Here is a 13,072-nt window from a genome sequence, read left to right as displayed (position 1 = left end):
TCTGATACAAATTTGTATCTAGAATATATAAAGAACTCTTAAAACTCAATAATATAAAGACAATCAAATTAAAAACATTCAACGGGTTCACCAAATCCAGATATTTCACCAAAGAAGATTTACAAATGGCCAATAAGCATATATGAAAAGACATCTACCATTATTAGTTATTAAGGAAATGCAAATCAAAACCACGAGATACCACTTCATATTCACTAAGATGGCTATAATCAAAAAGAGAGACAATAACAAGTGCTGACGATAATGCAGAGAAATTGGAACCTTCACACACTGCTGGTGGCGATGTAAAATGGCACAGGTGCTTTGGAAAAGAGTGTATCAGTTCCTCAAAAAATTAAACATAGAGGCCCAACAATTGCATTCCTAGGTATATACCCAAGAGAAAGAAAACCTTATGTCCACACAAAGACTTGGAAACAAATCTTCACAGCAGGATTATTCATAACAGCCAAAAAGTGCAAACAACTCAAATGTTCATTAACTGAGGAAGGGATAAATTCAATGTGGCATATCTATACAATGGAGTATTATTCAGCAATAAAAAGAAATAAGTATTGATACATACCACAACATGGATGAACCTAAAAGACATTATGTCAAGTGAATGAAGCCAGACATAAAAATCACACACATTATATGATTCAATTTATATGAGCTATCCAGAACAGGCAAATCTACAGAACAGAAAGTAGATTTGTAGCTTCCTGGAGAAGAGGGGGATTAGGGGCCAAATAGGGCAGGGGGAGACTGCTATGGAGTTTCTTTTAGGGATGATGAAAATATTCCAAAATTGATTGTGGTGATGCTTGCACAACTCTGAATACATCCAAATCCACTGAATTGTAGACATTAAGTAGGCAAACTCCACAGAATGTGAATCATATAACAGTAAAACTGTTCTTTCTTTTTTTTTTTTTAAGCGGAAGGGCCATAGATTTGGATGGGATTATTAGGGATGACACTACAGAGATTGGTTTCAAGCTACGTTTTGAAATAAGTGAAAGTCAGGAATGAGTAAAATGTATTTGAAATAATATGGACAATATGTGTAAAATTCTATAAGGCAGGAATAAGTAAATAATTTTCAGGAAATGGGAACCACCATCTATCAAAGCAGAGCTATATTAGTTAGAGATGAGGTTGCTAAGACTAGAATGCTAAACCAGAGACCCAGAAAATTCTACAGCTTCCTCATACAGATAAGAGATGAACATGGTGTTTTACTAAGATGGAAAAGTGTGACTTCTTGATTTTAATACTTCCAAATATTCATCCCTCAAAATGCTGCTTCCATAATATGGATATGGCTCTATCATTCATAGGCAGGCAGTACAGTTTAAAATGCAGGCTTTAGAGTTGACTGGCTACATTAGACTCTGATCTACCACTGACTGAGTACATGACCAGGTACCCTTAACTCTGTTCCTTAGTTTCTGTACCTGTAAAAAGCTCTTAACATAGTAGGTGAGTGGTACTTTTGCAATCATAACCACAGTCTACTTAGCCTCACCTCTCCTGAGAATCAAACATTTCTTCAGCCTGAAATCCATTCACAATTATGAATATAAATTTTCACCTATATCAAAGACAAATCTCTTGATTAAACTATTAAACTTCGTCAACCTGTTAAAACATATTGCTAAATAATATAAAGCAACCCAAATTATCAGGTCTCTTTTACCATGATCATTTCACCATTATCATTCTTAATCTTTTTGTTTTTTACTAAAGAAACTCGATGCTCTTTTCACTCAAGAAATTAATTTTGTCTCTAATGCTCCAGGTTTTGATTTAACTGGCTCTCTAAAACTTAGGATAGCCTGGCCTCAGAGATAGTCCCCAACAGTAAGGAATTATCACACTAATATCCAGATGTTCTCAAAGGTGAGAGGAGAGAAGGGACAGTCAGCATTCTTAGCTCTCCTCTTCATGGAGAAGCAAAAGTAGTCATTACCCTCCTTTGTGTTCTCAAAGTGTTCAAGGCATAACACTAAACGTGTTCTAAGCATAACCAAATACAGATTAATCCTACAGAGATTTTCTGCCTTATATTACAATCTGAGCTTCTTCCCTTCTTTTTGAGGAGCCATTCTTGATCGTTCCCTCAGATATGTCATTTTAATCTTTATCCAAAATTGATGTTACTTACTATCAGTCTTATTCTAGGCTTCTTTAGCAGTGACTTCTGTGTAAACTGCATGATAAACTAAAAGGAACCACATTCCCTTGTTCAAAGAATAGATGGAGAAAGAATCTGGAGAAATGACTTCAGGGAATAAATATAAGATACAGCGTGTGAATTACAGTGGTTACTGAGGAAATGAAAATAAAAGGCACAAACTGAAATGACATTACTCAGGGAAGAAGAAAAAAAAAATTGTTGAAAAATTCTATACAGGGACTAAGAAGGAATAGTTTAATGGTTTAGTGAAATACTGCCTGAATTACATTTCGGTAGTGACAGCATAAAAACATTTTTAATACTAAGGAGATATTCATAGCATCTAGTATTTTAAATCACTATAAACCAGATATTTAGACCACCTCTGAAATTAGCAAACATTTGAAACATGAGGTAAATAAGAGCACTTACTTTAAAAGCTGCACAAGCATAAAGCATTTAGAATAACGGCTGGCACAGAGTAAGCATTCAGTACGTGTTTACTAGTGGTAGTATTATGCCTGCAAACCACATGCAAACCAATTGATTTCTCTAAGTTCAGATTCCTTATCTATAAGAAAGGAACATAAATACAAACTTTGATCCTTATTTTGAGCATCTATTAATCAGATAATGCATATAAATATCTTCATTTGTCGTTCTCAACCTTCCCCTTATCTCCCTGTCAATATACTTGATGGGATTCAATTCACTTTTATCAATAATTGCGGCTTATTAATGAAGTGATTCTCAAAGTGAGGAAAAGAAACATCACTCTAAACACATAATAAAATGGATATATCTGATGACTCAGATGGCAACACTGATTGTTCTTTTAGCACTGATGCTATTTGGACTGCTGGTGTTCAGGAAGATGTTAAAGAGGTATCATTATGGTTATGGCCCTTCCACTGTCTTAATTCAAATAGCCTTTGATTTTGAAAATGTAAAATAGTTATTTCTTAAAAAAATCAGTTGGTAAACTTGGAACATAAAATACCAAACATTCATATTTGCATTTTCTGGGCTGAGGTGTTCCTATGGATTCACAGCCCCCCCAAAAAGCCTTATGCCTTTGTGGCTTACTGTAAACCAATGCTTTTAAAATGAGGGTAAGGTACTAAACCAAAATATCCTACAAGCTCTTAATACCTGCTTGATGTGTTATTTCTGTAAAACCATATGAGAAGGAGCCATATGCCCTCTAATAAAAGCTTATGATTACTGAAAAACAATTAAAATCCAAAATCAACAATAAATGATCCCAGTTTCCTTTGTTTAAATGTACTTTTGCATCAAAATAACATTTATTCTACATATTCAGTTAATCACCTCTTAATCTTTAAACACATTTTCATTTCCAGAAGCAAGATGTTAAGATTTTCTACATATTCTATCACATCTAAATTGAACAGTCATAAGAGACAAGTGTGGGATAAAATGGTAGAATTCTGCCACTAAATAAAATAGACTCCATTTAAAGAGGAAAATAGGTCCACTTTCTTCTTTTTAAAGTGGAACTATATTTTAAAATGCATCTTTAAAATAAGAGACAGTGCAGTGCAGTGATTTTAGGGCCTGAATTAAAGCCCAGACTACTTGAGTTCAAATCCAGATACATCACTGTGGGAACATTTCTCCGAGCCTAGGATTCCTATTCTGTCAAATGTGAATTATAATACATTCACATTCTAGTGCCCCAGAATAGCGGTGTTGAGTAAATAAGTTAACATATGTAAGTACTTAAAATAGTACCCAGCACATAGTGTTTTTAAACGTAATATGACAGGTCATGGTCTGACAAAGTAACTTTTTCTTATTATACTTATGTGCAAGCAAGATCAATAACTGTCACAAAACTATTTTGTAAAAAGACCATTTATTTAATACCTTGTATGCGTTAATGGGAAAATGGGATGATGTAGGAAAAAATTAAGCCTGAATGTCACTAAATAGACAAATGAAATCACTGACTAAAGCTCTGGATCTTCTTGGCCAAATACGGTACATTAATCTTGGATTTACTAACAACTTAGAAGTTATTTAAAAACTTATACAGAGGCTTAAATAAAGAAAAACTGCTTTTCTAGATTTTAAGCAACTAAAATATGAAAAATATGCTTTAATGTCACTATTTCTGTCCTTATTTTCACCAATTTACCAACATTAAAAAACAGTTTTGCTTTCTGGTTTCATTTCCTGCAAATGATGTAACATATATCCTATTTTAGTGGTTAACACTTTGGCACAAGTAAAATTAATCTTAACAGTCATAGTAATGTAAAAATTTCTTTAGCAAACATATACTAAACAATTTGGAGTTCACATTGATTAACAGTGTCCCTTTACATTATTAACTGATTTGTGATTATAAGGTTATCTTCTGTTAGCATGAATCAAAGTTGCACAAACATAAGAGGCCATGTAAAATAAAGCCTCAAAGATTTCTAAATAAAACAGTAGGAATGGAAGGAAGCTTTAAAACTGAAATCAATGTCTAAAAACCTCATTGATCTTACGGACTATTCCTTATCACACAGATTTTAAATGACTCTAAATACAAATAAAAGTTACTCTCCAAAGCTGCCTTAACCCTACTAAAGTTATTAGGGTTTATATAAAAATGACACACAAAATTTAGGTTGTAAAGTTAGCTATGTGTTACCACTGAATGTACTCGCACATAAAAATTAGTGAAAATGACTGCTAGATGAATAACGTTTAATAAAAATATGGAAATAAAGCAGTAATTTAAAGGATTTGTAGTTATCTGTTTATTCACTCACAAGAGGTCTATTTTAAAAGAAATCTCCAAAGAGAGTATTCCACAACCCACAACTTGTCTTTGTAATTCATTTAACTATCATCCCCTTAAATAGGTTCCTCTATCCCTAATATACTCACATATAATGCACTTTAAATGAATTTTCCTTTTGTTTCATCAAGAGAAACCACCATGTTACCTGAAGATTAAGTTATCGTTCATTCATCCTAAACTAAACAATTCCATTTCCTTTATTCTTTTCTACAGTTCCTAAATACTAACCATGTTGTTCATGGTTTTCTGAATCTCTCCCTGGAGTTGAAATACAGATCAAGAAACAGCATCCTGAGAGTACTGCTCTACTCCTTCTAACGGAGACCAGCGTTACTTTCACACCTCACCTTTAAGAGGTATAACTCTCTTGCATCAATTTTGATTTTTCTGTCACTATAAAGTCTAGTACCAAGCATATCATAAAGTTTGTTCCTCCTCATCTTAGACTTTTGTAACTTGAATCTCTAGAAAGTCAGTTTGCAGATAAAAATCATTCACTATTTACAAATAAACAGAAACTCTAGTATTCACACTGAATCAAATTTTTACCTTGCCTAGATGTTAGAATTAGTTACCAGAGCACTATGATATAGTCCTTATTTGCAAAGTACTCACAACCTAATTAATGAAATTTATTCATTTTAAGGCATTTGACTATAATGTTAAACATCAGTATTAAAGTTCTAAGAATAAACTTAAGGTTAACCTAACCAGTTTTTTAAATAGTCCAATCAGTCTTCCAAGATGGTTATACATATATATACATACACACACACACCAAGACAACGTTCCATTTGCATATGGCCCATTTCAGCTATAAAATAACAGACAGGATTTGCCCAAATACCCAGAAATGACTAATCCAAAGATTTCTTTAAAAGATATTAAAAAGATAAATAACTTTTTAATGAGTTTTAATGAGCTCCAAAAAACATAAACCCAACAACTAAATTATTAAATACCTTTACCAGTTCTGTACTGATGAAGACATTATCAAATTTGTACTTACCAAATTATTTTCCTTAAAACTCTGAATCAAACTTCTACTCTAGACTATTTCCATTTTTGACTGGTTTCACCTAATTGCAAGTAAAGTGGCTCACCTATAAACCAAACTGGTATCTGCAACTCCCCAGTACCATCTTGTTCCTGCTTTTTCCCCACTTTAAACAGCAGGGGAAACAAATGCAAGGGTAAGAATACACACATTCTGCTGTTTCTAAATATCTGAGTCTCAGTTTCCTTTTCTTTAAAATGAAAGCACTGAAATGACTCAAATTTATGCACTTCCTGTATATACTCTTTAAAATAGATCTTTAAAATGATCTGCAGTAACTCTGTCAAAAAGCAAAAATTCTTTCATTTGAAAAATAATAAACTTTAAAAAGTTTAATGCTCACAATACACAAACAGTTCCTATCATCCTGCAATGTCAACAACAATTATTACTCAGTACACCAAAAACATAACAATAAAGAGAAGGAATATCCAGATTTTAAGTTATAGATTTCTATTTTACAGAAATTCACAATTTATCTTTTCATGGGGTTGTAATAGGCTAGACGAATTAGGAATTTGTAAGTGTTCTTTAACAAACAATAGGAAGCAAAGGTTGATTTCCTCTTTAACAACCCACAGGCCAACATAAACAAAAGTGTCGTAAACCTAAGTGTCGTAGGAAATGTCCAATTTCCCCACAGTAGTAAACAACTTAGGAACACTCCAATATGAACAGTAACGATTATTAAATCATATTTTTTGCTGTAATGCAACAAGTAAATGTTTACACCCTTAGAGGATTTTTACCATACAAACATAGTACACAGCCTAACAAAGAAGGAATAAAGTACCAAGACTTCGATCAAAGTGCTTAAATTCAAGGCCCAAGTCTGCCAGCTACTAGCTTACTTGAAAATTATCTTAATACCACAGCATTTTTCTGGAAGTAAATGGCGGTGATAAGAAGTAACCAAAATCTAACGTTATCTCATAAATAGAAAATCTTTTAGAATATTTCATTGAATCAAGATAAAAGCCCTATAATGAAATTATTACTGTCCATTTCATAGATGAAGACACTAAGGTGCAATGATTTAACTTTCCTCAGTCATACTGCAAGTTAAGCGCTGGAACGGTGACCTAACTCAGGGCTCAATCTTATGCTCCTTCCCCAAGCCATACTGGAATACAGGAAAACACACTCTTTAAATTATATACCCCTGCTATGGTGACGATGGGAAATGAAAACGATCTTTATTATACAGTAAAGAGGCACATTATCTTTCCTAATAGGCAGAGCACCTACTCTTTAGGTTACATATTCACACAGTGAAGTTAGTCTGGATACCACTTGATATGGCCGACAGGTATTAAAATCTCCACATACCTCCTTATTTTAAGTATATCCTTTGGTATTTTATAAGTTTGAATATTAGCAAGTGACTTAAGCCTCAAGTGGACTTATCTACTCTCTGCAGGCCTACGTTATCCTTCCAAAAGGAGGCAAGGACTGCACTTCTAGGAAAAACGCTGCCGGTTTCCCTCAAGCCTCCACTAGAGCACAAGACCACGTGGTATCGCTCAGAAGCCCAAGGTTCCCTACTCCTCTCCCTCCTTCTGACAAGAAACTGGAAACTAAGGTTTCCTTCTCTTAAGTGGCGCCCTGACACATGCCACCTGTGTAGTACGAACAGCAAACACCCTGCAGCCTGCCTCCCGGAAGAACACAAGAATCAGCATAATAGGGAAGTTGGATACCGACGATGCCGGGAAAGGAAATGACTGGAGGAGTCGAGGCGGTGAGACCGTGCCCAGCCGCGGCCCCGGGACCTGTCAAACAGTGAGGGGCTCGCGCCGAGCGGCTGGGACCCATCGTTCGGGAAGGCCTGGGGTGGGAGCGGCACTCCGGGAGGAAGGAGGACGGGGAGACCTGCACGAGCCGCCGCCGCCGCTCCCGCCACTCTCTCAGCATGACCCGACAAGCCACCAACCCTGGTCTTCACCTCGGGTCCAATCTTTGCCCCCACATTTCGGGAGTGGCCCAAATCCTGCTGCCCAGGGCGGCCGCCGCCGGACCTGCCCGCACCTGTCACCAGCGAAAGACACCAGCCCGCACTTCCCGCCCAGCTCCCCACCAGCCTCGGGCAACCGCGACCACCTCAGCCCCTTTCCCTCACCAGGTGTCCCCTTTCCGGAGCGAGGTTTTGAGCAGAGTCGCGATGTCAGACCTCTGGATGTCCAGATCCGCCGCTCCGCCTTCCGCCATCTTCTTCCACTAGCGGCAGCGGAGGCGGCGGCGACGGCGGCGGCACGCCCCAGAGCATTGTGGGAATGGCGTCCCGCGGCCCCGCCCAGCCGGCAGGTCGAAACCAAAAGAGCCGGAAGGTGGGGGGTGCGCCTCGGCACAAGAGTTGGCCCCGGGGCGAGCCGAGCGCACGGCTGTGGTCTGCTGCCCCCCATCGGCCCCCGCCCGTCCAGCAGCTCGCCCCGGCCTCCTCGGCCCGGCGCGCCGGCGTTAAGGCTGCGCGCTGGGGCCTCGGTCAGCTGCCGCCTGAGCGGGGCCACCGCCCCGTCCCTCCTCCACTGCTGCCTTCCCCTCCCTCTTTCCCACAGCCGCCCGAACGCCCTTATTTGCGCATTCACTCACGCTCCCGGTGGGTGGGGCGGGGGGCGTGGGGACGCTAGGATATGGCAGGACATTTCTACAGCTCCGTGACTCTGGGCTTTTCGTTGCGAGCTCGCTCAGTATTGGCCCAAACAAAGAACATCCGAATGCGAGCGCCCGGCCGCAGGGCCCTTCCCGGACTCCCTCCAGCGCTCCTAGTCCTGCTGTAGGTGGGGACCTTGCCTCGGTCTTTGTGCCGCCTCCCCAGGCACACCCAGACAGCCGAGCCGCAGTGAAAACCTGTTCCACTTCCTCGGCGAACAGGGTGTAAAATAGGGATCGACGAACGCCAGGTACCAAAGGAGAAGAAGACGCGCGAGAAACCCTTTCTCCTCGATGTCGTAAAGGAACATTTTCTTAGTCCCATCTTCCCATGGTGTGTACATCTGAAGCTAGATGATAATACCAGCTGTTTGAAGCCGCTTATGTTACAAATGGGGAAATCGAGTCTCTCAAAAATCAAATGCCAAGGTCATAACAGTAAGTGGAGAGGCAAGTTTATAACCCAGTTCCGAAGCCCACGTGCCATCTGTTCACGACAACACGCTCACTACGTGTCCTAGTGAGAACCTGAACTAAAATGTAGACTGGCCTGCAGTGGATCCATTTTTTTTTTAACCTCTGTACACCTGGTGGCTAGCCCAGTGCTGCCTAACACGTAAGAACCACGTAAATATTTAATAAATGAGTTTTGGCAACGTGAAGATGTCCAGAGATTTGACTAAGATAACATAAATGCTGTGAAAAGTCTAAAAGATGGCTAAGAATTCCTGCACGATGTCTCTTTTTTCCCCATTTTTAATGTCTGCCTAGCTCATTTGGTGAGAATGCAGTAAAGAGGGGTGTAATTATGCTCCTAAGAGGTGTTGAACCCCTCCAAGTTAAAGGAGTGTGTATTGGCTTTGTGATTTGTATACATCAGCATTATGGTTGCTTGTTTTCTTCAAAATAATACTATTCTGTATTATCATGTCATCCTTGATTTGAGAGTCTGAAAACAGTTTCCAGTTACTGCTATTTCTTAGAGTATTTGACTTTTCTTCCGACAGGTGAGAAAATTAGAGTTTCTTTAACCATGAGTACCATCAAAAGGTCACATTTCCCCCCTTTCCTACCCAACCTCTGAAAGAAAATGATTTTCTAAAGAGAGGCAGCATGATATGGGAAGAATATTGGAGTCATATGAACGTGAGTTCAAACTTCACTTCAACCTGTAGCTGCAAAGTGCTTAATTTTTAGTTTAATCATAAAGTTGGGGACAGTAATACCTACCTGAAAGGATTTTGATGAAAATTAAACAAAAAAACATGTGTTTATTGCCTGGGACATAATAGCCAATCAATAAACACTAACATTGTTTGCTGTTGACAGAATGATTTGTATCGTTATGTAAATTATATCTCAACAAAGCTGTGGAAAAACACTGTGGGCTTTGAAGGCAAAACTGTGCTTTCTATCATTTTATATGCATAACTTTATCAAGAAGCGATGCCTCATGCACATTCTGCTGTCCAGTTTCCTTTCAAAGAAATGCATGTTTGAAATGTTGAAGCCTGTGTCCACGCAAGAAATTTCAAAAGCCTCTTCTTCATTTGCACCATGTTCAAGGCAATGAGTTAACTGCATATACGTGTATAAGTTCAATGCTGTTTTGAATTATACATCAGATTTATGAGGTCATTTTGTTGACCTAACTCGTTGCATTCAGAGTCAGGAAAGAAATAGTAGTTACAGTATTTTATTTAACAAGCACTAAAAGAGTGCCAAGCCTAGTTCTAAACGTTTTAAAGCACTATCTTCGATCCTCATAGCAACTCTGTGAAATAGATGTCGTAATTTCCGTTCTGTAGATGAGGAATTGAGGCAAAACCCAAATTTGAAACAAAGACATCTAGCTCCAGAATCTAGCAGATTTGGGTAAGTTTCTGTTTTTCTACCAACCTTTATGATCTTGATTCTAGCAATCAACTTTCTAGTGACCTCAGTTTACTAATTTTTGGAAATTCTGCTTGTTTTACTTATGCTTCTTCTACTCTCAGTAATGAAGAGAAATAAGATATTGTTCATAAATATTAAGGTCCACATCCCTACTGAATAACTAAGTAGGTAATTGATGAAAAATGTTACTTTTCTTTGAATCACACAGATAATTGAATCGAAACCAGGGGTTACATCTGCTTGTTTGGAATGAGTGTCTTTGTAACCATGAGCCTATTTAGAGCCAGTGGAAGTGGACCCCATCTCTTATCAACAGTGATTAAGGACTGTCTTTCAGAAAATCTGCAAAGTCATGGAGCCAGAGTATGCACAGAAGAGGAAATGTTGACCTGAAATGACTGCAGAACCAAAGATCCTCCTCTTCACAGAACCAAAGGATGGGGACACGACTTGAACTTAAAAGTCAGACTCTTATCAGAAGCGAGGGGTCCCTCATTCAGGAAGATCTGGTGTTAAAATTCTTTCCCCAGCCTATCATTAACGTGTAGAACCTCATCATAAAAGTTTAGAACCTCATCATAAAAGTTTAGAACCCTGTCATAAATGTTTAGAACTTTACCATAAATGTTTGAAGCTCACCAATCAAAACCTGTGCCACCAGCATTTCTGAGTGCCAACCTGTTCTTCCTAACCTCTTAATTGTGCCCCAAATCCTGACTCAGGGAGACAGATCCGAGGGCACGTGCCCCCTGTCTCCTTGCAGATCAATCTCACAGAATAAAGCTGATTTCTCCCCTAAAAGCTGATGCCATAATGCACATTTGTTAATGCACATTGGGCAAGAGAACCTCAGCTTTGTGCGGTAACATCTTCATTGATGCTTCATTGATTGCTTAGTTAAAATTATAAGGAGGTACTATTTGCTTGGTGATTGTCATTACCTGCTCAGACTTTCTGTACCTTTCTTGTTTGTTAAAAACTTAACCTAGGGCTTTAAGAAAGGAGAAGGAGTATGCTGGATACTTTACAAATTAGGCTGGATATGAAGCAAGTGCACCTTATATAAAGGCAGAGTAGGTTCTGAAACTGGAGATACTCTGGGAAGGACTCCTTGATCTTCCAAATAATTCCCTTCTCTGCTCACTGATGTTTAAATGATCTTTTTCAGAGAGGTTCTTGTACTCCACAACTGAAACATAGGACTTCAAATATAAACACCCCAGGAGAGAGTAAGGCTTAAGACTAAGGTGTCAAATGAGAGAGTTTTCAACCTGGGATGGAACACAGAAAGAAGGAAAAACACTGTTTTTTTTTTTTAATAGAGTTGAATGGAAGAAAATACAAAGGAGAATTCCAAGACAAGCTTTGCCTTCTTCACAGTTTTGTGTGGTGCTGGCTGCATGAGCCCAAGGAAAAATCTGCCAGAATCAGCAAATTCCCTGAAAGAACAATGATTGATGACTTAGCTGTCTTTATTTCTCAACTCTTCCTATCTTTGGGCTTCAGGAACCACTATTTCACTTTTTCCTTCTTCCTTGTCCTTTCTCTAGTTATTCCCTCTGATAACTCCCTCACCCCACTCCCCCATTCTTAGTCACCTCTCTAAGCCTTTCATTTTTTTCTCTTTCATAATTTTATAACTCCCTCCTCCCTTTACTAGCTCTCTGAACAGCTAAAGGCAGGGGAAAGGCGGGGGAGTAGTGCAAACACCAAAACAGCTTGTAGTAAAGTGCTTAATTCCTTAATGAGACTTTGAAACGTGAGATATGAATAAAAATTGTAAGTGTCACAATGCTGTTTTTAAAACTAAAAAAAAAAAAAATACAGAGGCTCCTTATTTCAGACAAATGTTAGGTCCTGATAAAGAGGAAGACAAAGTAGTGAAATGAATACAGTGTCTTGTACAAAGGGCCAGTATCCTTGGATTTTGACTCTGGCTTAGTGCCACTAACTAGCTGGGTAACCTTGGCCAAGTTATTTAATCTCTGTGGGCATTAGTTTTCTCATTATAAAATCCGGTGATTAGACTCTTCCTGGGCTGAAACTCAAAGGCTTGCAAGAGACAGATAGAGCTACTTAAATGGGTGAAGCAAATCTGTTGTAAGATAGCAAGGAATTGTGGGGACTCTGAGGTACTGTCTGCCCCACCTAAAGTAATTTAGATTAAAAAATGTAGGGCCCGGCCCGGTGGCATAGTGGTTAAGTTCACATGCTCTGGTATGGCAGCCTGGAGTTCACAGGTTCAGATCCCTGGCACAGACCTAGCACCACTCCTCAAATCTTGCTATGGTGGCATCCCACATAAAATAGAGGAAGACTGGCACAGATGTTAGCTCTGCAACAATCTTCCTCAAGCAAAAAGAGGAAGATTAGCAACAGATGTTAGCTGAAGGCCACTCTTCCTCACATAAAAAAAAAAAATTGAACAAGCTAAATTACATCTCCACCCTAAAGGATCTGGAAAGTTTCT

General features: G+C 38.7%; 1 protein-coding gene and 1 long non-coding RNA gene across 7 annotated transcripts in view; one reads left to right on the top strand and one right to left on the bottom strand.

The window, feature by feature from the left end:
- Window positions 1–8,603, bottom strand: part of USP15 (ubiquitin specific peptidase 15) — a 133,388-nt gene extending 124,785 nt beyond the window's left edge. For 3 of the 5 annotated variants that reach the window (XR_011497100.1, XM_014859330.3, XM_070494904.1), the window contains exon 1: window positions 8,177–8,603. Coding sequence is in view for 3 of the 5 variants with exons in the window: in XM_014859330.3 (XP_014714816.1) it covers window positions 8,177–8,265 (89 nt within the window). In the remaining 2 variants the exon portion in view is untranslated. The remainder of the gene's footprint in view (window positions 1–8,176) is intronic. The other 2 variants (XR_011497101.1, XM_014859331.3) reach the window with 2 other exon arrangements.
- Window positions 8,604–8,655: 52 nt separating this feature from the next.
- On the top strand, window positions 8,656–12,404 carry LOC106842667 (uncharacterized). 2 transcript variants are annotated; one of them, XR_011497105.1, is made up of 4 exons: window positions 8,656–9,322; window positions 9,714–9,852; window positions 10,515–10,581; window positions 10,811–12,404. It is a non-coding gene; the product is annotated as an uncharacterized lncRNA (long non-coding RNA). The 2 variants fall into 2 exon arrangements; XR_011497104.1 differs by lacking the exon at window positions 9,714–9,852 and having other exon boundaries at window positions 8,656–9,713.
- Window positions 12,405–13,072: the final 668 nt, after the last annotated feature.

The sequence above is a fragment of the Equus asinus genome, chromosome 22, assembly GCF_041296235.1.
Source record: "Equus asinus isolate D_3611 breed Donkey chromosome 22, EquAss-T2T_v2, whole genome shotgun sequence".
Classification (NCBI taxonomy): domain Eukaryota; kingdom Metazoa; phylum Chordata; class Mammalia; order Perissodactyla; family Equidae; genus Equus; species Equus asinus.
The sequence above is the reverse complement of the archived record's forward strand: the minus strand, read 5'-3'. Positions and strand labels throughout refer to the sequence as shown.